This window comes from Podarcis bocagei (genome assembly GCF_964188305.1).
Source record: "Podarcis bocagei genome assembly, chromosome: 9".
NCBI classification, from domain to species: Eukaryota; Metazoa; Chordata; class Lepidosauria; order Squamata; family Lacertidae; genus Podarcis; species Podarcis bocagei.
The window spans coordinates 24,430,382-24,453,973 of NC_138134.1; the positions used below are offsets into that span (position 1 = coordinate 24,430,382).

The 23,592-nt window shown below is 42.5% G+C and overlaps 2 protein-coding genes across 9 annotated transcripts in view; both read right to left on the reverse strand.

Moving 5' to 3' along the window:
* CEP135 (centrosomal protein 135) overlaps positions 1–6,449 on the reverse strand; it is a 31,381-nt gene extending 24,932 nt beyond the window's left edge. For 2 of the 3 annotated variants that reach the window (XM_081208727.1, XM_081208728.1), the window contains exons 1-5: positions 5,493–6,080; positions 4,861–5,016; positions 3,800–3,990; positions 1,678–1,845; positions 298–439 (exon numbers count right to left, since the gene is read on the reverse strand). In XM_081208727.1, the coding sequence (XP_081064853.1) occupies positions 298–439; positions 1,678–1,845; positions 3,800–3,990; positions 4,861–5,016; positions 5,493–5,497 (662 nt within the window). In that variant the 5' untranslated portion in view covers positions 5,498–6,080. Of the gene's footprint in view, positions 1–297; positions 440–1,677; positions 1,846–3,799; positions 3,991–4,860; positions 5,017–5,492; positions 6,081–6,292 lie in introns of those variants that run through there. The other variant, XM_081208729.1, reaches the window with a different exon arrangement.
* Positions 6,450–7,195: 746 nt separating this feature from the next.
* EXOC1 (exocyst complex component 1) overlaps positions 7,196–23,592 on the reverse strand; it is a 29,415-nt gene continuing 13,018 nt past the window's right edge. For 4 of the 6 annotated variants that reach the window (XM_081208784.1, XM_081208781.1, XM_081208783.1 and 1 more), the window contains 11 exons: positions 22,790–22,939; positions 21,869–21,974; positions 17,492–17,536; positions 14,809–14,972; positions 13,504–13,614; positions 13,339–13,415; positions 12,864–13,092; positions 12,174–12,357; positions 10,922–11,121; positions 9,262–9,456; positions 7,196–7,817 (listed from right to left, as the gene is read on the reverse strand). In XM_081208784.1, coding sequence (XP_081064910.1) covers positions 7,665–7,817; positions 9,262–9,456; positions 10,922–11,121; positions 12,174–12,357; positions 12,864–13,092; positions 13,339–13,415; positions 13,504–13,614; positions 14,809–14,972; positions 17,492–17,536; positions 21,869–21,974; positions 22,790–22,939 — 1,614 coding nt within the window. In that variant the 3' untranslated portion in view covers positions 7,196–7,664. The remainder of the gene's footprint in view (positions 7,818–9,261; positions 9,457–10,921; positions 11,122–12,173; positions 12,358–12,863; positions 13,093–13,338; positions 13,416–13,503; positions 13,615–14,808; positions 14,973–17,491; positions 17,537–21,868; positions 21,975–22,789; positions 22,940–23,592) is intronic. The other 2 variants (XM_081208785.1, XM_081208782.1) reach the window with 1 other exon arrangement.

Consider the following 23,592-nt stretch of genomic DNA (forward strand, 5'->3'; position numbering starts at 1 on the left):
AATCCCTTGTTTTATGATCACAGTGAAGATGTCCAAAGGAAGGCCAAAGTGCAATACATAAACTGTTCTGGTTTTTAAAAATGTATAATGAATGCCATAGTAACTTTTGATTTCTTGTCATTTTGACAATCGGAAACATAAACGGCGATTAAAGAACTAAGTAATTCTTCCCAAACATTTTCTCCCACAGAAGTGGGAGTGGAAGGGTTAGAGACTAATTCTCATTCATGGAAGACTGGAGGGAGATGTCAGGATGGCATTACTAGTATGTCAAGATTTTAAAAGACCATTAATCACCTGTTGTCAGCCACTTGAAGAAGATCTGCAATATATGGGTCATCTGGCTGAGGAATTGGATAAGCACCGATTCCTGAGGGAGGGACTGGCTGGTCTATCTGCATACGCTGACGCCTAAACGGAATATTTCTTTTCCTACCACCTACAAAGATAAATGCATATTACTAAGAATTAAACAGCCCCAAGAGTGCTTCTTTATATTGAAGAACCAAAGAAATTCCTTTGTTACTGGAATAATACTTTTAAGCAGTAGCTAATTATATGAGTGGCAAAGAATATTCATTAAATGAAGCTTAAATGAAATCTACATGCTATATAGACATAAAACTACATTAAAGCTCTCAAAGACTAAGAGCATGCATCAATTTCATTATATTACTGTGTTTGCAAGTGTAAAATAGTGTAAATCTGTCCTTCATTGATTTCAATGGGAAATAACAGTGCAATCATAACCATGACTGCTCAGACATCTAATTCAACAGTAAATGCATATAACTAACAGTAAGTGGGGTTAGGATTATTGCCTAAAATCAAGTAAATTCTATAATTCCTATGTATGTATCCTAAACCCCATTGTACTCAGTGGTACTGAATAAACATGCTTGTGATTGGGCTGTGAGTCTCCATCCAACACTTTTAGTGTGGTTATAAAAGTAAAAGTCTAGATTTTGCATATAATGCCCTAAGAATAAAGACGGTAATATCTCAGCCTGAGAGCACAGAGGCAAATCTTTACTAAATGCTCATAGAGCTCTGAGAGATTATGTTTTATCCACAACATGTGTCGTAATATGGCAATTTCTTGTAGGCACCAGTGGCCATTGGTCACATTGGCCATCACCTTGTGGGCTTCCCCAACAATTTTAATTAGGGGAGGGATAGATACGTGAAACTGACTTCTATCCCAAAGAAAGTAAGTAATGTCTATTTATTTTTCTAGAAAGTATGCCTTGATTTACTTTATAAAATAAAATAGTGGTTTTAATCTGTTAACAAAATAAATACAATGCACAGTCAAAATTATTAAAATCAGTTTAATAAAATAAAGCAAAATAATGAAAAAACAAATCAGCATAAAAACAAGGAGACAGTTATTTAATCTGCGGAAAATTCTCAGTGAAATAAAGTTATAGCAGCTCATCTAAAGCTTAAAATAGGGGGAGAAAACCAAACCTCTCTAAAGGGAGTTTGATAACTGAGGTTCTGCAGCAATTATTAGTGCAGAATCTGCATCCATGGCTTGTGGTGAATTTTTTCCCCATATTGACATTTGCTAAAGTCCCACTAAAACCAAATGTACTAAAGTACCAAAACAGGGTGCAAAAGTGCAGCCTAGTAAGAGAAGAGGTAGCATGATGAGCACATAATCTGATAGTGTACCTGGTGTCTGAACCACTGCTTGCAGATTTTTTTCTTGGAGTTGCTGGATCTTGTCAGTCTTGGCTTTGTTCTCTTTCTCTAACGATCTAATTTTATGTATATACTGGTTATTCAAAAATTTCATATCTGCATTCTCATGTTCAACTTTCCTCAGTGTAGTTTTCAAACCTTTAAGGAAGAAAAAAAATTCAACAGTATTCTTCCTTTTTATTCTACCTGCATACTACGAATAAAAAACAGCTCAATATTTTTTCTTCTATCTCCAGGTGCTAATACGCACATGTGCTGCAAGTCTCAGTTTGCCTGAACATGTTTTTAGTTGCTTGTCTCTTTTAAAAACATGATGACAACAACCACTTCCTAAACAATCATCTCAAGGTGATTTACACATGAGATAATTAAAAACAGTTAAAACCACAAAAACAGATCCATTTAAAGCAAGACTAAAACCCTAACAAGTAGAGATATTCATGGTATTCCTGCATTGCAGGGGATTGGACTAGATGACCCTTCGGGTCCCTTCTAACTCTACAATTCTATGGTAAAGACCCATCACAGTGTGTGTGTTTGCAATCACTGCAATAGAGCTACTTAACTGTAGTTTAAAATGATGTGGCCAAACACACACATTTGTGCACTTCAAACTTAGACCAGTTTTGGGGATCGTATTCAAGTATTATTGTTTATTATTATTATTTATTCAATTTATATACCACCTTTTATCAGAAGATCCCAGGGCGGTGTACAACATTAAGAAGACATTTTACAATGAAATATTGCTTGAAGCAGCCTTAAGAATCAGTTAAACTATTTCTCATTTCCCTGACTCTTAGTATCATAGCTTCTCAGGGAGAACACTGGCATGCTGTGGTTTGAAACTTTATGTATTTATTTATAAAAATATTTATATACCGCTGTGTCATAGATGTATCACAGCAGTTCACCACAAAATAAAAATGTAAAATCATTAAAAGTTAAAAACAAGCAAAAAGAAGTTTATAACATCAGTAGACCACTGTGGCCAGCATAGGCCTAGCAGAACAAAAAAGTTTTCAGTGGACATTTAAAAGTTGGCACAGAAGGTGCCTGAATCTCTATTGGTAGGTTGTTCTACAGGACTAGGCTGATGACACTAAAGCAGGCTTCCTCAAACTTGGCCCTCCAGATGTTTTGAGACTACAATTCCCACCATCCCTGATCACTGGTCCTGCTAGCTAGGGATCATGGGAGTTGTAGGCCAAAAAAACATCTGGAGGGCCGAGTTTGAGGAAGCCTGCACTAAAGGCTAGATTTCACCTACTTGGGGACCAACCAAAGACGTTCCTGCAGATGATCTCAGTGATCAAGCTGGTATATAAGGATTCAGGTGATCCCTGAAGTGTCCTGGATTCGTTGTTTAGGGCTTTGTAAATCAATAAAAGAACCTTGCACCTGGCTTGGTAGCAGGTGGGCAACCAGTGCAGCTGTTTTAACAATGGTGTCACTCCCACCAGTGATCTGGCCACGCATTCTGCACCAGCTGGAGCTTCTGAATCAGACCCAAGGACAGCCCCACATATAGTGCATTACAGTAGCTTTGAGATTACCAATGGACTATAGTGGTCAGGCTATCCCTGTCCAGGAATGGATGAGGTTAGCGAACCAGATGAAACTAGCAGAAGGTACAACTAGCCACAGAGGACAACAGGGCCCCTAGTGACAAAGATGCATTTGGGAGTGCCCCCAGACTATGCACTTGCTCCTTCAGAGGGAGATTCCCAAAGAGCTTCCGTCTTCCCAGGATTCAGACAGTTTATTGGCCCTTATCCAGTCCACCACTGCATCAAGAAATATAGTCTTTGGGTGGCATTCAATGCTGCCATTCTGCTTTTGATGTAATGGAGAGATCCATAAAGATAAAAGGTAAGGTGATTTTTGCAGATTCCATCTTCCTGCTGCCTCACCAGTGCAAGTACTTCCAAAACTCACCATAAAGGGTAGAGTGCTACCACCAAACTTATTAGAGGCAAGACTTGTGGGATCAATGGCAACCACAAGTTTTGGTTAACTAACAATGATAGTCAAAATTTGTTGCCCCCCCCCTCTCTGAGAGACAAATAATCAGTTAGGTTTTCAATATTACCTTTGACCTGCTTTTCCAATTGTTCTTTCAGTTTCAGAATTTCTAAATGTAGTTCATTGTTTTCACGGGTGAGCCTAGCATTTTCTTCTCGATAAGGTTCTAGAACAACGTCAAAGTTGCTGTATTCTTTTTCAAGTTTTCCAGCAGATAGCTTAGCACTCCGGAGGTTCTCAGTTGTATGAACAAGGTCACTGATATAGAAGGAAAACAAATTTCCAGGCTTGAGAGATGAATCCTATAATGGCCAAAACTAGTATTTTGTATAAATACCCTGCTCCAGTCACCCTCTAGGCCAGAATAGAGGCAGATTTTGGCTTGGTGTACTAGCCAACCAGATTTAAAATAGAACATTTCATCTATTTCCCTATGTCTATGCAAGTATGCATGGACTACAATCTTAACCTTCCTTAAATGGCCAAGTTTTCATTAAAATCAAAAGGGGATTTACTTGCACACAGATTAAAGAAGGAGGAGGCAAGCAGGCAGCATTTCTAAGATTAATGTGCAACATTTGGTTGGCAGAATTTACCCCGACTTTGTGGCTGCATATACAAGACATCCCATTTATGCATGAAAACAAACATTTGGTTTTTTTCAGGATGAATGCTGCTTACAGGAACAGCATTCACACCATTCTTTAAGCTGATTAATTTGTTCAAATTAAACCCTATTTTTATTGGCTAGGACATTTAATATTGTACACCAGGGTTCCCTTATGTCACAGGAATGTTCCTGTTACAGATTTTTCTATGCACTGCACTCAGACCTCTGTTCTAAAACAGTTGCTTATTGCAGCTAATTTTAGGCATGCTTTTAAAAGCCAATTATGATACATTCTAGTGAAATTTGAAACTGATGTCTCTAGATTGTGTACAGTGAGGTTACAAAAGATTACTTTAAATTGCATTTCAGTGTTAACATAGGATATTTGCTTTGACAAAGCCATCTCAATGCATTTCACAGAAGACTAACTTTCACCACCAGTGTAATGCAGTCAAACAGCAAATATCAATCCAATAGCACCTATGAGTACATTTTGCTATTCCCTTTTGTTTTGATACCTAAAAAGCTTTTCCACCAAAGGCAAACTTTCCACTCCTAATGGTTGTCGATAACCCAGCTGATCCAACCGCTTCCTTAGATTAACAAACTTTCGTTCTGCAGCTGTGCTCATTGTGAAGATATTTTTGAACTGTCTTTTTGTGAAAAAATGGGATCTGCAAATAATTTAAGCACATGTTAGCTTACACCATTACAACATGAACATGCAAGACCAAACTCCTTGCTTTCTGGCACTTGGTCATGACCTGATACAAGTTAGCATGGTATTCTGGCAGCTGAGGCATTACTTTTTACCAGGAAGAGGGTGAAATAGAAGAGTATGGAGGCAAACTGGAGTGTCCCTGAAATATCAGATTAGAAACCAACAACTGATTAGAGTTCATAAATAAGATGTAGCCAGGGCATCACATGAGGTGCAACCAGTCAACCACACGCTAGTGACTTCTACACAAAAGGAGTTGAAGAATAAGAACTGTGCATGGGGTTTCATTTTGCGATGCCAAAACTGGGGGACCCCCTGCCTCTTGCCTTCCATTCTACATCATAGTTGCAGCATCCCCCAAGGCTCTGCGCCCAGTGCAACAAAACCAGTTGCATCGGGGGCCAGCTACTGTCTCTCAGATTGACCTACCTCATGGGGCTGTTGTGAGGATAAAGTCAGGGAGCACAGATATCACGTATGCCAGCCTGAACTCCGTGGAACATGTATAAGTGAGAGAGAGATATCTCTATACACAACAGAATCATAGAATCGTAGAGTTGGAAGGGATCCCAGGGGTCATCTAGTCCAACCCTGTGCAATGCAAGGAATGGCAACTAAAGCATACATGACAGATCACACACACCTCTGCATACAACAGTGGGGTGTGTGCTGTTGTTTTTTGAGAGCAACTGTTCTACAGCAAGGATTTCTAGGAGAAATATAGATATATGGACGGGTCAAGAAGCAAGCAGAAGAGCAATGACGTGGGAGAGAGGCGAGGCTGCGGTGGGCAGCTGCAGAGACATAGGGATCGCAGTGAAGGGAGCAAAGGGGAGGGAGGTGCGACTGGGCGGGAGGGTCAACCCAAGGGGGGCGGCGAAGAGGGGACTAAACATGAAGCAGCGATTGTGGGACGGGGGGAGGAGGGTCTGGCCAGAGCCGCAAGACAAGGAACCCGAAGCGGTCGCTCTGTGATTGCGGAGGACGAGGGCGCCGGCGCTTTCCCAAGGCAGCCTCGTCCTCAAGGCCCCAGGAAGCGTCACAGCAGCTGAAAGGGCTGCTCCCTTCGCGGTGACGTCACCGCCCGCCGTCGCCATGGAAACGGGCCCTAGGTGGAGGCCTCTCTAATAAATCTCGGCCTCTCCGCCGAGTGCCGTTAAACCCGCGGCCTGGCTCTTCCCCCACCGCTCGCCCTCGGGGAGCCCCTCCTGGGTCTCGGGCTACTCTACCTTCGCTTCTTTCTCCCCCGCCTCTCCACACAAAAAAGCCTCCCAGGAAGTTGGAGCGGCGGTGTGGGCCGAGGCGGCCGTTTGAAAATGGCGCGCGAAGCGTCCGCCGCCGCTCCTCTTCCGCCCGGCGTCGCCCCCAGCAACGGCTCTCCGAGCGCGAGCGCGCTCTGGGGAAACTTTTAACGGACGAGCCGGGGCTCCGCCGCGCGCTGCCTCAGCGGCCTCTGGCGGCTGAGGCTGGGAGGGCAGGTTTGGAGAGCCTTTTGAAGGGTCACTCGCCCGGGCAGGATGCGCTCTGGAAACTAGAACCTAATTCTCTCATTCTGCTTAAACAGAATAAATAGTAATCTGCACTGGATTGTTAATGCCAGCATCCCAGCACAGCAAAAGCATTAAGGAAAAAACCGAGACTGTACTTAAATGCTAAAAATGCAATCAAAACTATTTTCACTGCAGCATCACTTATTTTATCTGTACGACTTACATATTGCGTATCCCCCCCCCCCATTGTTAGCCACCTGACTGCTGCAAGCAGGGATCTAAATATTGTTTCAGTATCTCGTTCAAAATTCTTTTTAGCAATCCATTTCTTCTGCAATCCAGGTGTACAACCATAAGGGCAGAAGTTCTTCCCAAGCTTAGCCTGTTTGAATCTGTTTTTCTGCCTTTTTCTCCAGCTATTTTGCTGTTTTCTTCATCAGTGTGATAAACTGAGCCAATTTAAAGTTTTAGTTGTTAGAGTCAAAGAGTTAGCTCAGTGTTTCCAAGGAACCTTCAACTAAAGTATGAATGTAAAAAGTAAAAACACATAACTTAAATATAGTATCTGGATCCCTCAGTTGACTGGCAATTTTTCCTTTTGTGTAATGCATGTCATAGGATAGGGAAATAAATACAAGGAACTCCTTTGTAAACATTATTTTTATATTGGATCAGAAGAATTTCAACCATAAAGTCATGTAAATAGATTCTTGAAAGCATGCGTGCAAGTTCCATCAATCCATATATTAATACATTTTGATGCAGAAACCCCTTCAGCCTTGTACAATAATTTTAATACTTTAATATAATTACTGGAAGCTACAGGAAAGCCAAAGAGTTGAGTATCTAATGTACTATAAATTATACAAGGCTAATATAGCAACATGGAAAATAAAACAAGCCAGACTGTGTTACATGTGAAAAAGTATGCTTTAACACTGTTTCTATACAGTAAGTAAGCAACATTTCTCCTCAGGCCATCAATTGATGGGCATAAAGATAATTAAGGACATTCCTCAAAATTCCATCTCACAAAGTAACAAGTCTTCAGTGCTAAAAGATTTTTCCCAGCAAATTCATTAGTTTATCTTGCTTTAACCCTTGGCAGATATTAGTGAGACTGTGCAATGCTGGAGAAGTAGTCTAAAATGTCTTGGATAGTGAACTCCATAGTAATTCCAGATCCAGGATAACAGCGTGCTATTAAGCCCTCAAAATGCTTGTACTGGCGTATGAACTCATCTTGCATAGAATGCCACACCACCTACCAAAAAAAGAAGAAAAGCAGAATTTCAGTAATGTAAATATTATCTATGGTTACTAATCCGTATCACCAAAGGCCTGTCCTGCTAACTGACTTCACTGTTGAGGACAGCTCTGCACCTTCCAAGGAAATTTGTGTGTGGAGCCATTTCCAACATTTAGCTCTATGGTTAGGTATCTCGGCACTGTCTCTTCTGCCATCTCCCTTTTCCTAGGACCTAGGAGGACAGTTGGGACGCAGGTGGCGCTGTGGGTAAAACCACAGTGCCTAGGACTTGCTGATCGTATGGTCGGCGGTTTGAATCCCTGCGGCGGCGTGAGCTCCCGTCTTTCGGTCCCAGCTCCTGCCCACCTAGCAGTTTGAAAGCACCCTAAAGTGCAAGTAGATAAATAGGTACCACTTTATAGCAGGAAGGTAAACGGCGTTCCGTGTGCTGCGCTGGTGCAGGCTCGCCAGAACAGCGATGTCACACTGGCCATGTGACCCGGAAGTGTCTGCGGACAGCGCCGGCTCCCGGCCTCTAGAGTGAGATGAGCACACAACCCTAGAGTCTGTCAAGACTGGCCCGTACGGGCACGGGTACCTTTACCTTTTTTAGGAGGACAGTGGAGTTGCTGTTGCTATGGAGAGGCAAGGCAAGACAGATGGGTAAGAGTCAATTCCTTGCACGCATCCATCAAAAGCAGCAGGATGAACCTTCTCCCTGCTCAGCTTTTGCTTTTGTACTTGTATATGCCTTCACATGCAACAACCAGGAAACAGGAAAGCCCACCGACACCATCACCATCCTAGCCAGTAATTTGCTCAGGAGTCTGTTTACAATTGTACCAATAAGAAAGCAACATCTTAAAGGCTTCTTTACTTCAGAGTATAGGTGGAGGTTCAATCAACTCTTCAATACATTCCCCCCCCCCGACATTTACAACACTAGCAAGTGAAAGAGAAAACAAGGCTAGAATGTTTCTCTTTGGCATGCAAGCTTCCTATGTAGAAAGGGACACTGAAGTATTCCATCATGTGAGCCTCAGCAAGTGACATAGCCCAAACACAGTCTTCCTTCCTTCCTTCCTTCTTCTATGTCAATGTGGATTTTCTGTTGTTGCTTTTATTGCTGTTAGGTGGCTTGGTCATCTCCCCCCTCCCCACCTCCCGCAAATGGAAATGTGGGATATAAATGCAGCAGTCATATATGTTAACCTGGTTATTGTGTTTTCCCTGTGGCCTGTAAGGCTGAATGCGCACTGCACGTCCTCAAATGTTCTCTTCCTCCCCGCTTCACCCTTTATCTGGATGCAGTTCTATGATCTACATCCTTTTACTGCGAGACATTTTCTACCTCAAACGTGTGATGTTCTACCTTAAACAAGAGACAAACCAAGGAAAGCAAAAACATTTACACAGCATTAACTAGGTTTATACACACTCTTAATACCTATTATATTACCTGAAGTAGGTTTTCCTCTTCACACAAGTGTTTATCCACCTTCTTATAAAGGTTGTCCAACCCCTTTTTCACTTCCTTGCCGGGATACTCCTTTATAACTTTTCTTAGCTCCTGTTTATTGAACGCCAGCTGGTAGCTCACTTCCTCTTCTCTCACACCTTGCGCCACACGAGCTTCAACGCCCTCAAAGAAGTGCTGATGCAAAGTATTCAAATATATTAAAATCCACAAACAAAATGGTGCTCAGCCTTAAACACCTGGTATTAAAGCGTGGCTTCTACACATTTGAACTACTGTCATTGGAAAGCAGTTTTTCCTGTTTATTTCCGAAGTATGAAACTGACTGGATTTCTCTTACTTGCTATTGTAAGAGACGTCAGGTGCCGCCTAGATCAGCAAAGTGCAACTCATCACACACAAAGCTTTACATTCTATGCCTGTGCCCCATTGATATATGCCTATATTGTTATTTCTGCTTGTACACATTGGTTAAGCTGGACTTCTCCCTAGGACCACTGAATCATCATTTGGTCTTGCAGGAAGGATTCCAGGAGAGGGAGGGTCATAGGCAATGACTATCTGTCCAGTTGGACTTCACCACCACAGCAGCTGTACTATGGGAATCATCCCAATGGCTTTGCATATGTTGTTGATATTGCTTAAGAATGTGCATGTGAGTGCTTAAATGAAGTTTCTTTTTTTTAATAAGCTATCTTTGAAGGATATGCATCCTGAAACATGGGATATAAAAAAAAATGTAATAAATAAAGCCTTTCATATTTTATTTCAGCCCATTTTCAACAATAATTTAGTTAGATAAGATGCTGACTAGCAACAGTACCCCATTTCACAATGTGGATATTTATCAGATCAAATCACCACATATGTTGTTTGTTCTACTCTTGATGATTAAAAACTGAGATGAACAATCTACAAGCTTGCCTCTCCATAACTTTTTGAGATGCGTAGCGACTACCCATGTCATAATATGCCATTCCTGTTCCTATCGCAACTTCCATCTCTTCTTCGGTATTTCATTGCATGAGAGTTAGGTGAAAAACAGAGCTTCTGCAGCCTTTGTGAAACCTATTTTTGTTAGGGGTTTTAGTATGTACTCTATTCTTCCATCATCATATGCTATACAGTGGTACCTCGAGTTACAGATGCTTCAGGTTACAGACTCTGCTTTGGAAACTGGCCACTGCTTTGCTAAATATAGCCTTTCCTTTTAAAACAATTTTTGGAAGACAATTACAGTGGTACCTCGGGCTACAAACGCTTCAGGTTACAAACTCCACTAACCCAGAAATAGTACCTCGGGTTAAGAACTTTGCTTCAGGATGAGAACAGAAATTGTGTGGTGGCGGTGTGGCAGCAGCGGGAGGCCCCATAAGCAAAAGTGGTACCCCAGGTTAAGAACAATTTCAGGTTAAGAACGGACCTCCAGAACGAATTAAGCTCTTAACCTGAGGTATTACTGCATAATATTACAGGGTGAATGCTAAACTTATGAATAAGAACAGGTATAAATAGGTCTTCCATACTAATTAACAATTGGAGTGTGCATCTGGGGCTGTAGAAGTCTGCTTCTGACAGCCTTCTAAATTTATTATTTGTTTTTTAACCCCCAGAATTGAAGTTATAGAAGGACATGTCTTACATTTAATTTCTCAAGTGGCTGTCCCAAAGAGTAGATGACGTAGGACTGCAGATGATCTGTATATTTTTGTTTAGCTTCCTTTTTCTCTGCCTCCAAACATGAGATTTTCAACCGAGAAAGAGTTGCAAAGATATGGTGGAAATTCTCCATCATGACCACATCCCGCGGTGTCTTTTGGCTTTCATTTGCTACTTTCTCCACTAAAAAAAACCCAAACCAAATGACACACATGATCACACCAACAGCAAAGACGGCAAAGAATCAACACATACCTCTCAACACATAAGCATAATCCCCCAGGACGTAATTCCTGAACAGCATATATTTAGTTTCAGGTAGGAAGGTAATATCCATGTGATTTTAAAACCAGACAGTAGGATTTCTGGGGTGGAAATAAGATAACCCGCTCTAAAAAGAATCCTGAGGTGGCTGTGTTGATAATATACAAACACAAAAGGGACTCTCCTGTCAAGTAAAGCACTTTTAAACGCTACATAGTTCAATGAAAGAGTTATGCACTTACTTATATGTCTTAAATTCTGCTAAGTTGTGCCTTAATTTTTTTGTTTGATGACATGCCATAAATACAATTATACAACTCCATATGGAAAACAGCTGTCAATGTTTCTATTACTAAAAAGGCAAGATAATGGCCTAATTTGTATGTCACATGAAGACAAACCATGCCTTAGCATGAAAATGCAGGCTTCCAGAGAGGACACAGCTGTTTGGCTCATCCCTAGTTATTCTGCTGCTGCTGCGCAGAATATTGTCATCTGTATCTAGATTTGTGGCTTATCTCTCGCTAGACAAACCATGAGTTACAACCCAAGTTGGTCCTATGGTTTACAGCTTATGGTTTATCCAAGGGAGTTGAACCATGAGCCTAGATTTGATAACAAACCATGGCTCAGCTCAATGCAACACAGAAGCAGAACAACCAGGAAGCAGTAAGTGGCTGTGTTTGCTTTTCCTGGACTCTGTGTGTTTGGGTCAAACAATAATTCACCTTAGTGTGATGTGTGAACCAGGCCAATATACTGAATGCAATGCTTCCGTATTCATTTTTAAACCATGTTATAAATAGCTGGCATATGAGGGCAAATAGGGGTTAAGTAACAGTGACTGACAGTGCAATCAAAGGTAAATTCCACTGAGTTCTAGTGGACCTTAACCCATTTCATCAACAGGATAACACTATATATGAGATACAGCAGAAAAAGGACTTTCTGATTATGAGGCAGATTCTCACCATTAGTGAAAACTCCCCTAATAAGTTTTAGGTAGGCTTTATCCAGGTCTCCTCTGCGTTCAGCATTTCTGAAAATAGATTCAGCTAAGGCTGCAAACTCTTCAAATTCAGCAACAAAGGGGAGAATTCCAACTTTACTCTTCTTGGATATCTTTACATCTTCCATCTGTTTGATTTGGTTACTCTGAAGAGGAAAAACAAAGACCGCAGACCATAAGTTGTCGTTTTAAACTGAGGAAGGGAAAGAGGTGAGGCGAAGGCAGATGGATCCAATCTGCAACCATCCAGGAGGCAGGACATGTGCCATCGTTCCTCCACCCCAGCCAAACAGATAGGTTTAACTATAAGGCATCGCATAAGAAACTGAGTTAAAGGTCAATGCATGGGAGAGACCCACTGAGTCATAGGACCTCTATGTATTCCACATATGGACAAAATAGATTCACACCACACATGCTCCTTATGGTGATCCCAATCATCCTATCCCACCTTGTTCTGCAGGGCAGGGATTCCAAGTTATTGTGTGTATATAGGTAGGAATCTATGCACATACACTGCCATCTGATACGGCCAATTCACTGAGGCAAGGGGAGCAATCCTAGTGCCTCACCAAATGTGAAGTTCTACCTGGTTTGGCAAATGTGTGCCTCGGCCCAAAGAACCTAATTATGAAAGCCGCTGAAAACTTACAATGCACTTGTCAAAGTTCCTTTTAACGGTCACTAAAACGTTTCCAAGTGTTGTGCTGAGGAAGGACGTTGGATCCACGTTCTGGGCTGTCCATACGTGGTGACTCATTTTCACCAGCATATAAAGGGAATTAAAGCTATCAATCTTGTCCCCAAGAGCAATGAGGTGATTCAGTTCTGGCTCAACGCAGCGAAATATTTTTATCATCATCTGCCGGATCATGTGATTCCTGTAAAATACGGTGTGGACATTAGGCAAGTGCAGTACTTACTGAATAATTAGTTTTAGAAATCTAGGTGAACAATTAGTTCCCAGATCCACTGGTACAAAGTACAAAAGGGGAAAGGGGCTTTGCTTCATTATAATGAGACACTGCCATGGTCTGAAATAATTCAGCTTTTTAGAAGCTTTACCTGTCATGATTCTAGAACCTAGGAAAATACATTATTTTGTTTTTGTATAATATTCAACATACTCTGAAGACATTGACTGCAGACCACCAGTATTGTGTGCCCTTGATAAAGTTCCTCCATCCACCTCTTCTGCATCACTCTGAAAAAAGAAGGGATGGTTTAGAAGGAGATCGCTCCTTGTAGCAACTCAAGTTTTTGAGTCCACAATATTTAAAACAGAGTCGTACCATGGGTGTTCCAGGAATGCTAAGATGCTGTTGAAGTTTGAAGAATTTACTAATGAAGTCTTGTTCTGCCAGACACAAGGGTTCCAGTTCACTTAGGACTTGTTCAAAAATCTACAAAACAATAAAACCCATACATTTAGCATACAAATGACTGCCACTCTTGATGGCCCACAATCAAGAAGCACCATATCTATTTCCTTTGAAGGTGCATTCACATACGGCTCTTGTCTGTGTGGTTAAAAAGCTTCTCGGGGTTCAGCTTCATGCAGGTAGCATCCACACCAATGAACAAATGCCTAAGCTACTGTTTAACAAGAATAAGATCTTGGTATCCTTCATGCCATGGTTGAGCATCCCTTAGTCGGCCTTATGCCAGAGCGTGCATGTCAAGTGCAGGCACAGCCAGCCACACGACACATACATATACACACAATTATTGCACATATTTAAAGTCCTTATTTCACCAAGGTTTGCCAATTGCCCACTCCGCCATGCTTATTGCTTACCACCCTGTTCTGGGAGGAACCCAAACCTCCCAAGCCAGTGTGGTGTAGTGGTTAAGAGCGGTAGACTCATAATCTGGTGAACCGGGTTCGATTCCCCGCTCCTCCGCATGCAGCTGCTGGGTGACCTTGGGCTAGTCACACTTCTGAAGTCTCTCAGCCCCACTCACCTCACAGAGTGTTTGTTGTGCGGGAGGAAGGGAGAGGAGATTGTTAACCACTTTGAGACTCCTTAAAGGGAGTGAAAGGCGGGATATCAAATCCAAACTCCTCCACTTCTTTTTCTCTGGAGTAGGCTTTCAAGGGGCACATGGGGTAACAGGCAAAAACTACTCCCCACTTCTGTTATTGAAGGCATCTGCTGGATCAAAAGCCCTTTTGCAAGCAGAGGGGTGCAAATGGAGCCGGCCTTACAAGAAAAGGTCTTCCATACGCAGCCTCACAAAACCAGCACCTCTAGCTTACTGTAGTTCCCTTCTCTCCTTCACATCACAGGAACTGTTGCAGTGTAGCTGTACTTTCCCATACTAGAAAAGTAGCAGACAAGCACCAAGGGATGCATGATTAAGCTCCTTCTCATGCCAGTTTCTAAAAGAAGCAAGACTGGCATGAGGAGGAGCTGCAGCATGGGCTCCTCCCGAGCCACCCAGGACTCTGATCCTACCTTTGCGGCGGGCTCCAGAGGTCCTCGTGCAACATACGTAACACAAGAGCGAAGGCCACAATTACACCTAGTGTGAAATGAGCATTATTTAAGCGCAGTTATAACATGCAGCACCAGCCAATGTGCTTACATTTTTACCTTATCAAACTTTGTTCTATCTGCCACATCGAGGTCAGATGCAGACATGTTCCCCATATCCAGCAAAGAGGAGGACTGAGACCTGCGATTTCCTGAACTCTGAACTGAGAGTTTGTTTAGGCTAGAAGTGGAACCTGTCAGCTTCCCAGAACTTCCATGAAGACCTAAGGTGATAATGAAAGCCATGTGAGGAACTGTCCTATATGGAATAATGTGTCGCAATACAAATAAGCATTGTCTATTCCAGATTAGCATTCTCCCGTCCATCTAGAGACTGCCAGTACTTCCCCTACATGACAAGCGGACTGTTGTGCTCACGCGTTTCTTCACCTAGAGGTGAAACCACATGGTTCAGGAACAGACATGTAGTGACAGACATGTGGGCTCAGCAAATACAAGGACTACTGTAGTGCTAATAGCATTCCAGAAAAGAGCACAGATAAGGGTGGATAGACAGAACCAGGTGATCACAGGTAATAAGAGGCGACTTCTAGAAGCAAAGCAGAACAAAGGCAATAAATTACTATTTTCTTAACAAGAAAATAGTAACAAACACCTGCTTGAAAGATAAGGAAACCCTTTATCCTCTCGAGGCTTCTTTCAGTAAAATTATTTCAACTGCAGGCTGCCCTTACAGATAAACTCTGCCAATGAATATGACATTTCGTTCAAGAAGTGTTGTGACTTTTTATCTTTGACTGTGCACAAATATTCTGTGGTTTTCCACTTTAGTTTAAAAATGAAAAGCAGTTGTGGTTTATGCAACTGTACTACTTTCAATGTGGAAAGAAGCCACCATTGTGCTTTTTTTTGTGAGAAAATGTAACAGCAAAAGATTCTGGCTTGAATTGCTTGTAAATTGTTTTTTTCTACCTTGCTCTCTCCTGCTTCACTCTATCATTGGCCATATCTGGCTACAATGCAAAACCATAATTTTGTGACAGAAGATTGAACTTAGGTGAGCCTCAGCCTTGAACTATTTTCTTGCTCTTCTGTGTTAGATTAACTACACATTAAAATGCAGTTAATCTTGGTTAGTTAAAACAAGAAACCTTCATAAATTAGGTTTTGAGCTTGGTTTGTTTAATGTTCACTATGGTACGTGGAAACAAACTGAGTTCAAACCCTAGTCAAGTTCAAACCATACTGGCTTGCTTTCACTAACCATAGTTAAGATTAATCAAACTTAAGTTTCGGGTTGGGCAAGGTGCAGTTTCTCTAAAATGGAAGTTTCAAAACTCTCACTGCTGCAGCAGACAAGAGAGAGAATACACTAAGGCTCATCTTGATTCATTATCGTACCCAGTATTCAAAGTAGTGCAAGAGGCTACGATCACCCTCTGAATGAGGAGAAATGTCTTCCATTTGTGTAAAGGCAATGTTAGATCCAAGCCAAGTCTAAACATATGGCTGGTTCCAAGAAACTACCTGCTGCATGATGGAACCTTAAATATTCATCCTGCAGAACCTCGAGCATCGTGAAGAGCTGGTCACTGTAGCCTCCAGCCGCGTGTGTTGCAATGACTGTTGCCACAAGCCTGCAACCAGTCATGTGTATGGCGATTCCCTCTGCATGAGCACTGCATGGTGGAGGTTACACATGACGGCACCCATGGGTAACCACCACGCTATAAAGCTTAGGACTAGAGAATTTGGTCATCCCTGCTCTAAGCATTTGAAACAGATGTTAAGTGGATATAAGGGGAGAGTCAGATCACTGAAGGCTGGGGGCATCTATTTTTAAAAAACACCAGATACAAAAGGCTATGCAAGTTCACACAGCCACAGTTTGAATTGTAGCATAGACAAGCTCTTAGTGGAAACATGATGAGACACTCATGACTGCCATTTGCACAAAAATGAAAGAGAATGTGCTTCCCACATGGCAAGCATTATGTGGTGCAGAAGAATCTCATGGCAATATTATTCCTCCGGTAGCACTGTCTGTAATCCCGAATAGGCCTGTAATCGTCAGGGCAGATGAGGAGGAACTCCCCATAGGCTAAATCAGAGCTCCATTGTGAAATTTTCATGGGGGTGTTTATCTTGCCTCAAAAAAGCATCTGGGGCAGACATGGCCTGAGTTTAAAAACAAATTGCAAAATACGTTGCTATTGCATTTTGCCTATAAATGAGTATCACACTGGAGATCTCTTATAGCGGGGAAGAGAGACCTTCAACCCATAGGCTTAATAAGGCCTGATATGGGACCCTATGTGGCCTCCAAGACTGATTCTCCAAAATCTGCCCCAAACCTGATGTCATATATGACATCAGGTGAGGGGCAAGCAGAAACACAACAGGAAGCTTATAGGGCAGTCCCTATTGTGCATTGGCAAGGGAGGCTTCCTGTCACTGCCAATCAGCTGATGGCTGGCGAGAGCAAGCCAGTTGGGATTGGCTACAAAATGGGAGTTCCCCCAGAGCTGAGCAGGTCCCATTCACCCTGCCATATTTGTCCAGCGAGAGATAGGTGAGAAAAGGATCTGTCTCAACCCTGTCTTACAGGGGTCCATTATCAGGTTTTGCTCCTTTTTTATGATTGCTGTAGCACTCACAAATTTGTGCAAAAACATTGCATCGAACAGAATTCTGGTATTAATAGGTTTTTGCCATGACAATTACGTTTTACACAGACATGAATGCACTGGCAATAACCATTTAAAGCGCTCATCATACTCACTCTCCGTTTCCTGTTTGACAGCACTTTCTTTTCGAGGCAGTGTAGCTGGGATGGATTAGGTTGCAAGCATCAAAGACAAAGACAAGTTAAAAATGCATTTTGCACAAACCATGCACGAGATGCAAGTTAAGCACTAGCTGGAAAGAAACATGCAGATAACTATGAGAAGCAAGTAACTACAAGTTGCAAACAAACATAGCTGGGGAGGTACCCATCTAGAATTTTTAACTATGCCGGAAAATGTAGATTACGTTTCGGTAGCACACTGAAGATTTTCCAGTGTGTGTGTGTGTGTGTGTGTGTGTGGAAACTCGACTGTGCAGGGGGTCTCCATTTTGCCATGCTATGGCAGATGGAACACTTGGCATTCATAAGATATGACACAAATGAGAGGGCAGATGCTGAAGACATTTGGGTGGTCCAGAGAGGCTGTAGTATGTGAATTGGAGACACATGTCCCAGGATCCCTTAGGGACATCACAGGGGATTCTGCCATCATTTTGTTAGCAGTGGCTGCCCACGATCCAGTAGTTCTGCCCCAGCATCCTCTGAAACATGGCAAGGGGTGTTTAAGGCAGCTCTTAATGATGCATTATTTCCTCTTGGTCACCTTCTAAGGAAGGCCAAGTGTCACTTTAAGCCACTGCTTTAATGCTTGCATAGTCTTGACAATGGGAGACCTCAACTTCTATGTACAGAGCTGCACCGCTGCACATGCACAGAAAAGCCTAAACTAACGCTCACTGTCCATAGATAAGTAATCCTCTGCTGTAAAAAAAGCAACTTCTACAATCTGATGATGGCTGGTGCATAGAAGTTGCACTGTACAAAGTCAGACCATTGGTCTTTCTAGCTCAGTATTGTCTATGCTGAAAGGCAGAAGATCTCCAGAAGTCTCCTACAGAAGTCTTCCCCAGCCCTACCCAGAGATGTTCTGGACTCAACCTGCAACCATTTGCACACAAAGCTATGGAGCTTCCCCAAGACTGTGAGACATTATCAAAATTTCAGTCTCCTGTATATCTGGTAAGCCTGGAGTATTGTCTCATTACTGGCAACTTAATGCTTTTTAATGCCATAACCATCGTTTCCGTGTGGCATATTGAGTACACTGAATGCCTTCCAAGCTTTAAATGCAATTCACAATGAAAGAGTTTAGTGTTTCACTTCAAACATACATTCCTTCCTACCATGCTACCTTGAGGGCTGTGGAGGCGGAAGGACTTAGGCAAGGCAATATTTCTGCAAGCAAACTATGTTTCCTATGGGTTCACAACAGCTGTTATTAACACTGCCATCCTGTTTTTACAGTAACAACGTACACCTGTCCACATAGAAACCTGGTAGGATTTATGTACTTTTGGAGAGGACAAAACTGTCAGGCCGCAAACACAAAACCACAGGACACAAGGTTACTTATTGCTGAATGTGACTTGGAGGTTGAATTCCAATCTAGTAGCAACAACTGGAGAGACAGGTTGCATACACAGAAGATTTGATGTGCAATGTTCACAGTAAATACAACACTACATGTAAAATAATGGCTTGTTAAGAGCCATGAGATCTGGGCTGCAACAGTCAGCTCAATATCTCTTCACACAATGAGCCTCTATGGTAGACTGAGGTAGAGCAATAGGCTTGGTTACGTTCCTCACAAGGTGAAAGGGTGTAACCTAGCTAAGTCTGGCAGGGCAGCCTACTCTATGACATTAACCCCTTCATGCATTAATTAAACTTAATCATGTTGGTTATGAGGCTTGTTATCCCACACAAAGTGCCTATAATTTCCCAAACCCTGTACATATATTAACAAATAAGATATTCTGTGAGCCTATGGGCATGGACTAATGCAAAAAAGAATGGAGAGGAAAGAGGAAAGCATGTGAACATGACTTGCAGCTGCTAGGTCACTGTCACAGGGCCTTGCATATGTATGTACTATCTATTTATTGTGGTCCCTCCCTCAGTGTTTTCAAATTTACACGTTCACCAAGAACATTTGGGGGTGAGGTGGGGTAGATACCGTATTTTTCGCCCTATAGGACGCACCTAGTTTTTTTGGGGGGAAATAAAGAAAAAAAAATTTTATTCCCCCCCCCCCAGCCGCGGGGCTGGGGCGGGGGAAGCCCGAGCTTTTAAAAACGCACCTACCATAGTTTTTAGAGGAGAAAAACAAGGGCAGCAGGCTCCCGAGGCTGCGGATAGCTGCCCGAAGCGCGAGGTGCTCTGCTTCAGCGTGCCCCGCACTCCGGGCAGCAGGCTGCTATCCGCAGCCTAGGGAGCCCTGCAGGAACTCCTGCGGGCTCCCCAGGCTTACTGATAGCTTCCTGAAGCCTGGAGAGCGAGAGGGGTCTGTGCGCACCGACCCCTCCCGCTCTCCAAGCTTCAGCGAAAGCCTGCATTCGCCCCATAGGACGCACACAGATTTCCCCTTCATTTTTGGAGGGGGAAAAGTGCGTCCTATAGGGCGAAAAATACGGTAAATAAAGAATAAACAAAATGAGAAGAGGCACAAAAAAAGAAGGCTCGCTCCTAAACACTAGAAATCATTCCTGTCTACTCTCTGGCATTTGGATATTTCACCAGACACTGTTCATATATGTCTGTGCTTGAGCTCAACATAGCAGCTTTAAGGGCTAGCAGTGTGCCTTAAAAAAAGAAAAGAGAGGACAAGCTGAAATTCCCAGGATGCTAAATTCTGCACCCGATATTAATTGGGCCAGTATGATTGCATATTTACAGAGTACACAAAGCCCTGGCTATCAGCAATACCGCACTGTGGGATAGGGCGGCCTACATTATTGAAAATGCAGGAGGTCACTGTATGGAAGGAGAGATTTAAAAACAGTCAATCTGGGAAGGTGCAACACCCCATACATTGAAGATAATGGCTTATCATGTGCCATTATCTAAAAAGGGTCCCTTTAGGCAACACATAATATTCCACTGCATTACAGGTTACATAATCATGCCCTGCATTTCTGATGTTCAGACTGCAAGTGCCGCTTCTTATGTAGCCAAAATGGAACCTTCCATCCCAAGAGAGAGAGAGAGAGAGAGAGAGAGAGAGAGAGAGAGAGAGATCAGTAGGCTTGGGGAAACACTGAGGTTTGTGAATGTACAAACTATCTTTTAGGGGCTGGGGAACACCCCCAAACAACCCAGTGAGTACTAAGTGTACAAAATAGCCTTGGAATGCTGCCTAACTGTTGGAGGAGAAAGATTGAAAACTGGAACAGAGAGAATGGATGAGGATGGAGTGTTTGGAATCCTGAACAGGATTTTGCTGTAAGCTCCACTTGGCTCCATGAAAATCCTTACAGGGTTTACTATCAATTGCTTGCAGTTTTCTTTTGATTTAAATCGTATTCTATTCCGAAGGGTACAAGTTACGTTACATAATTTATTTCCAGTTCTGTCTTTTAAAAGAAAAGGATGCAGAGTTTCCCTTGGCAAGATACATTCAAGTTAACATCACTTAAAGGTAAAGGTAAAGGTAAAGGTACCCCTGACCATTAGGTCCAGTCGCGGACGGCTCAGGGGTTGCGGTGCTCATCTTGCTCTATAGGCCAAGGGAGTTGGTGTTTGTCTGCAGACAGCTTCCGGGTCATGTGGCCAGCATGACTAAGCAGCTTCTGGCGAACCCGAGCAGCGCATGGAAACACTGTTTACCTTCCCGCCAGAGCGGTACCTATTTATGTACTTGCACTTTGACGTGCTTTCGAACTGCTAGGTGGGCAGGAGCAGGGACCAAGCAATGGGAGCTCACCCCCTCGTGGGGATTCGAACCGCCGACCTTCTGATCGGCAAGCCCTAGGCTCTGTGGTTTAGACCACAGCACCACCCACATCCCTTAACATCACTTAGGGAAGACTATAACCAAATAAATGTCTTAGATTCCACTATAAGCCTTTACGTACCATGTTCTCCTCAGGACAGAAATTCCAACATCTCCAACTCCCTGCTGCCGTAAGTGAAACTTAGAAAAGCCCTCATGATCCATTCCAAATATTTATGCTCATGAATATTTACTATTAACTAAGACCTCTGAACATAACCCCAGCACCATCAATATGAGCTTTCATACAGAAGACTCACTGGATCACATCTTCAGAAATATCAAACAGCACTAAGCAGAGCTAAACAGACTTGCTGCTGGTCCCCTTGCCACTTGTCAGGCACAACACCACTAGAATTTTAGTCTCCACAATTTGCACATCAAATTTAAATGGTGACACCTGCACCCCTTACTCGAAACTTCTTAAAACACTTTTGCGGTCGCTGCTAAAATATCTGCTGTCGGTCGCAAAAGTAGAAACCTCCTTCAGCTCATTCTGACACAAAACTGAAAAAAGGGAGCACCTGTTATATACTTACCAAACTTCTTCCCTTCCTTCGTTGCCCCTGTCATTTTAATCTTGGCAACTTCAAAGAAATCCTTTATTTCCCTGTCATACAACCGTGATAAGTAGTCCATATAGTTCTTAAAGAAAAATGAACACACATTAAAAGTTTAGTGGCTTCTCAGGAAGTGAAATATATGACACCTCACTTCAAAAGACGTAAATTTGGAATGCACAACATGTGCCGGGTGTGATGTCATGCACGCCAGGCTCCCTCAGTCCTGAAGGCAACTTGGCGCCTCTGTGAGGGGTTTACATTCCTGGATACCACACGTGTAAGTGAAATTGTGTATACTGGGAACACCATCTAAACCCCCATTCGACCTCTGGAAACCCTTAAAAAACGCTTTTAAAAACCAACACCACCTACCAGACTCCCTCCAAACCTCCTTTCTCAAGCTCCATCTCTCCACAGACCTCAAAGGTTGATGCAAAGGCTCATGGGATTGCACCTGCAAATGCTCCCGGGATTTTGAGCTGCTTTTTTGAGTGCCATTTTTGCCCTTTCCATGCCATTTCTGGGTTTGAACTGAATTCTTTATTTATTTCGCGGCGCTGCGCATGCACGGGTTGCAAACGAGTGGCGAGTTGCCTGGATATGCAAGTTATCTCTACAGACGAAGAAACTGAAAATGCAACTCTGAGCACCAGAGGAAGCCGGCAGCATAAGGCAAACTGTGTTGCAGTTTTATCTTGAGACTCATAATCTCAATAAATCAAAAGGAATAAATTTAGACTGAAGAGGACACAATAGTGGTGGAAAGGAGATTTCCTATTATTCAAGAGCTAATAGTCCCTAGACTGCTGCATCATCATCTCACACTGCAAACTAATTTAGAAGAAGAAAAGACTGTTTGATTACATCCCATACTATATTTCACTTTGAGCCACTCACCGTTGTTAGCCCTTCATATTTTCCATAATCTGTGTTCTTTAACCACTCCATAAGTTTGGCATAGCGCAACAAGTCTCTGTGAAAGGGATGGTGGTTCGGTAGGGTCAACTCAATGGAGTGCTGAGCAAGAGTGGAACTTTGGTCATGGCCCTTGGCAGAGGAAAGCAACAGAAGAAAGTTGTATGAATATGACAGTAGAATCGCAAACCTGGACACCCTGGGAATTTGCCAGTTTGTCAGATAAAAGATCTGCCTTGCCATTTAGCAGGTATGCTTTTGCAGCTGTTCTGTGTTCCTTTCAGTACTTTGAAAGAAAGAAAACAGACATAAAAACCCCCACAAAATATTCAAAGAACAAAATAAATGCTGAGCTACAGATTATGTGTTAGAAATCACAATGCATTCTCATCAGGACTTGCGTTTTCCATTTGAAATTTCAATATTGCTCTCATTAACCTTGTAGTGACAGCTAAGATATTGTCCCACCAGATTCCAAAATCATTTCTATAGAGTGAAACAAAGCCCAATTTGTTAGATTTTGGTTGAATTTCTTCAATATTATTTTACACAGTAAAACAATATAAATTTGATGGTATGCTTTAAAAATGCAACTCCGGACAAGATGTTAAATACAAAAGTGCCAGTTAATAGACATCGTTCACAGACATGTAAGCCATTCTGTCACCCATTCATTCATCATCACTCCATAATAAGCCCGAGATAGAGGCAGTATCTCAATTTCCCTGTTAGACACAATTTAACAAAGCTTATCAAAGCTGGTTTCACTCCCTTTTGTTCTCTTA